General features: G+C 43.9%; 1 protein-coding gene across 1 annotated transcript in view; it reads right to left on the reverse strand.

Annotated features, from left to right (window-relative positions):
- LOC109967057 (eukaryotic translation initiation factor 4 gamma 3) overlaps positions 1-3,107 on the reverse strand; it is a 45,249-nt gene that overhangs the window by 23,734 nt on the left and 18,408 nt on the right. Inside the window, exons 10-12 of the mRNA XM_020612426.1 lie at positions 3,058-3,102; positions 1,670-2,416; positions 921-1,009 (exon numbers count right to left, since the gene is read on the reverse strand). Of these exons, the coding sequence (XP_020468082.1) occupies positions 921-1,009; positions 1,670-2,416; positions 3,058-3,102 (881 nt within the window). The remainder of the gene's footprint in view (positions 1-920; positions 1,010-1,669; positions 2,417-3,057; positions 3,103-3,107) is intronic.

A 3,107-nucleotide genomic window follows, 5' to 3' on the forward strand; every position in this document is an offset into this window, starting at 1 on the left:
ACATTGGGTGAGAGGCAGGGTCCACCCTGGACAGGTCACCAGTCTACGACAGGGCTGACATGTAGACAGACAACCACACACTCTCACTACTCCTAGGGGCAATTTAGAGTCACCAATCGACCTAAGATGCACATCTTTGGACTGTGGGAGGAAGCCGGAGCACCTGGAGAGAACCCACGCAGGCACAGGGAGGACACGCAAACTCCACAGGGAAACAGTGGGTCGGCCAGGGCTCGAACCCAGAGCCTTCTTGCTGTGAGGCGACAGTGCTAACCACCGCACCGCTTTGCCGCCCATAATCAAAATATTTGCAGATTAATTTTCTTTTGATTGACAAACTGATAAAGTAATTGTTGCAGCGCTTGTAACCCTGGTAGCACTTGTAGTCCTTATTTTAAAATAACCTAAAAGACCATTGATGGGATGAAAATTCTCCTTCAGCTATGAGCCGCAAATAAAATAAAGGAAAGGAAGCAAGAGTTGGACAGAGCTGATTTTACATACAGTGGTCTGGCTGAGCAATAAACATAATGGATAACTCCTTGCCGCTGTTCTCAGACAACAACCCTCTTAAGTCATGAATGTCTACCTCCCTCCACCACACATGTGGAAACATTTTCCACTTGAACTATTACCCACATCGTCTCTCTCACTCTCTCCGTCCCACTCCTTTGATACACTGTAGTCATTTTAAAAAATGCTGAAAAATGAGATCCCAACCATTTGAAAAAGGTGAAAATCTCAAAATGGCTGGAAACTAGGTATGTTACACAGGATGATTTCCTGTCCACGTGTCAAAGTTTATAGGCTACTTCTGTAAAAAAACATAGATGTACGTACACATTAAGCAGGTCAAATGGAATGCTTTTTTTCCCTCTCTCCTCATACTGCATTATGTAGAGGATGGCCTGTTTTCTTACCTCGTCGTCCTTTTGAGGTACATCTCCAGCAGAGATCACTTCATTTGGTTTCATCCAGGTCTTTGGTATCGCAGAAGCTGTCTGGTTTACTGCAGGGAAACAGAAATTCAGGAACATGTAATTAGCCACAGCTGGTCAGCAAACAAACAAACCACCTTGAATTTAAAAACATTTTGTTTGTAAAGTCTATGTATGGTATCTCACTCTGCAGATACCAAACATGAACCTCCTTAATAGTATTTAACATGATCATGATTGATGCATCTCCTTTTGTACAATTTGAATCACAGTGACAGGTATGCAGTTCTACAGACAGAAACACACACACACACACACTCCTGACTGTTTTGTGTTTATATTCTGTGCTAACCTGCTACATAATGTTACATATATGACCCCAGGTAGTCACCCACAACTTAACAACAAAATACACCACTTTGTTAAATCTTTCTGCTAAGCTACAGAATTTTCTAGATGGATGGAGTTTATTCTATCTGACTGGGTATTTTTGGGGAATCAATGATGTCGGAATGGCATTTGATGAGAGATTATCCACAATAGGGTGCTTCCTAATTTATCTATTTAAGAATAAGACCCCGTTAAAAAAAAATAAATCATAAAATCCCTAAAACAGCATCTCTCCTTTTATGTAGCCCTTCCCCCACAAGAGTAATTACTTCTCTGCTGATAAGAATCATTAATTACAGAAACAGGTTTTACACTTGCTGAAACAGATTCTGATTCAGTACCTGTAGTGGGACTCTTCCTGACGAGTACTTGTTGCTGGGACTCTGTTTTGCTGTCAGTAATGCCACCATGTGCTTCTGTCACTACTCTGGAGACAAGTTCTTTAGTGTCTAAGGATTTGCTTGTCTCATCAGCCTGCACTAGAGGTGGGAGGCCTGGGGGGAGCATAACTGGCAAAGCTGGGGTGGGGCTTGAGGTCAGGGTGACTGGCACCACAGCCACAGGTGCCATAGGGGTGAGTGCAGCAGCAATGGGCACCTCTGGTCTCATGTCAGTGGGCAAGGTTTCAGAGGAGGCCTCTCTGTAAGCAGAAGCCTGGGGTTGGAGTGCAACAGGGGACATTAACGAAGGCTCATGAGCTGCAGCATCTAGCTCAGTCCCGGCATCTACAAGGCCATTCAGTGCCTTGGGAGCCAGTGCAGGCGAGGCAGTCATAGTTCGTGGGTCATCTGAAAGAGGCTTGTCTGTGCTGGGAGTCTGAGGAGGCACCAAAGAGAGCTTCTGCTCCCCAACTGAAGAGGAGGGAGGAGAGGCGGAGGCTGTGGACTCCCTAGCTGAGGGATGTTCGCTGGCATTGACCACTGCAAGTGGGAGAGTGTCGGAGGCGGTCAGTGAGGCAGGGAAGGGAGGATCTGGCTCAGCAGAAGATGAGGGCTCAGTTTCAGGAACGTTGGCCTCCAGACTCTCCACAGGGGCTTCAGGTTGCACAAGCCCAGGCGAGGAAGACTTCTGGAGTTTTGGCATATCATCTGAAAGGAGGAAGAGTATAGATAAATACTTTGGTAATAAAGGTAATATTTGTATCATATAAGATACTGTATAGTTTCTTTAGATCATTGAAGTGTGTAAATATATTTGAATAGGAACATGTCTTTGCTTTTCTCTGCAAATTATAAGATAATAAACCATCTGTTGGTGGTCAAAATATTCAGTTATTTTAATTTAAATCTGTAAAATATTAAGTCAAACCATTTATGTCACATATTGAAGTTAATGTCAACAAAAAGTGAATGACTGTGGCTGGTCAACAACTAGAAAGACAAAAGCTTCCATCATTTGCATGAAGGTTAGAGTTTAAAACTGGTGCCTGAAGCTTGTATTACAGAAACAGAACAGAAACCCTGCTGACACTGCATGAAATGAAAGTGAAAGCATTCAGTGTGCTCTGGGAAATTGGTGTTTGAGCGTAGACTATCTTTGTGGAGGGTTGCTATTGGGCATGGGCCAAAAAAAACCCACAGATCCCATTGCCTAACACAGGAGGCAATGACACAACTGTAAAACAGGCCAGTTTTAATATTCTGTTTAATTTGACTGTCTTGTTATATTATTGTGGAGCCCCTTAGTTGTTCATGTATTTTCAAAGAATGTAAAGAGTGTTGGGGCAGACCTGGCCCTGGTTTGGTGTCTGAATCCCCTGTTGTCAGCGGCTGGGGGGGG

The sequence above is a fragment of the Monopterus albus genome, unplaced genomic scaffold (genome assembly GCF_001952655.1).
Source record: "Monopterus albus unplaced genomic scaffold, M_albus_1.0 scaffold1.1, whole genome shotgun sequence".
NCBI lineage: Eukaryota > Metazoa > Chordata > Actinopteri > Synbranchiformes > Synbranchidae > Monopterus > Monopterus albus.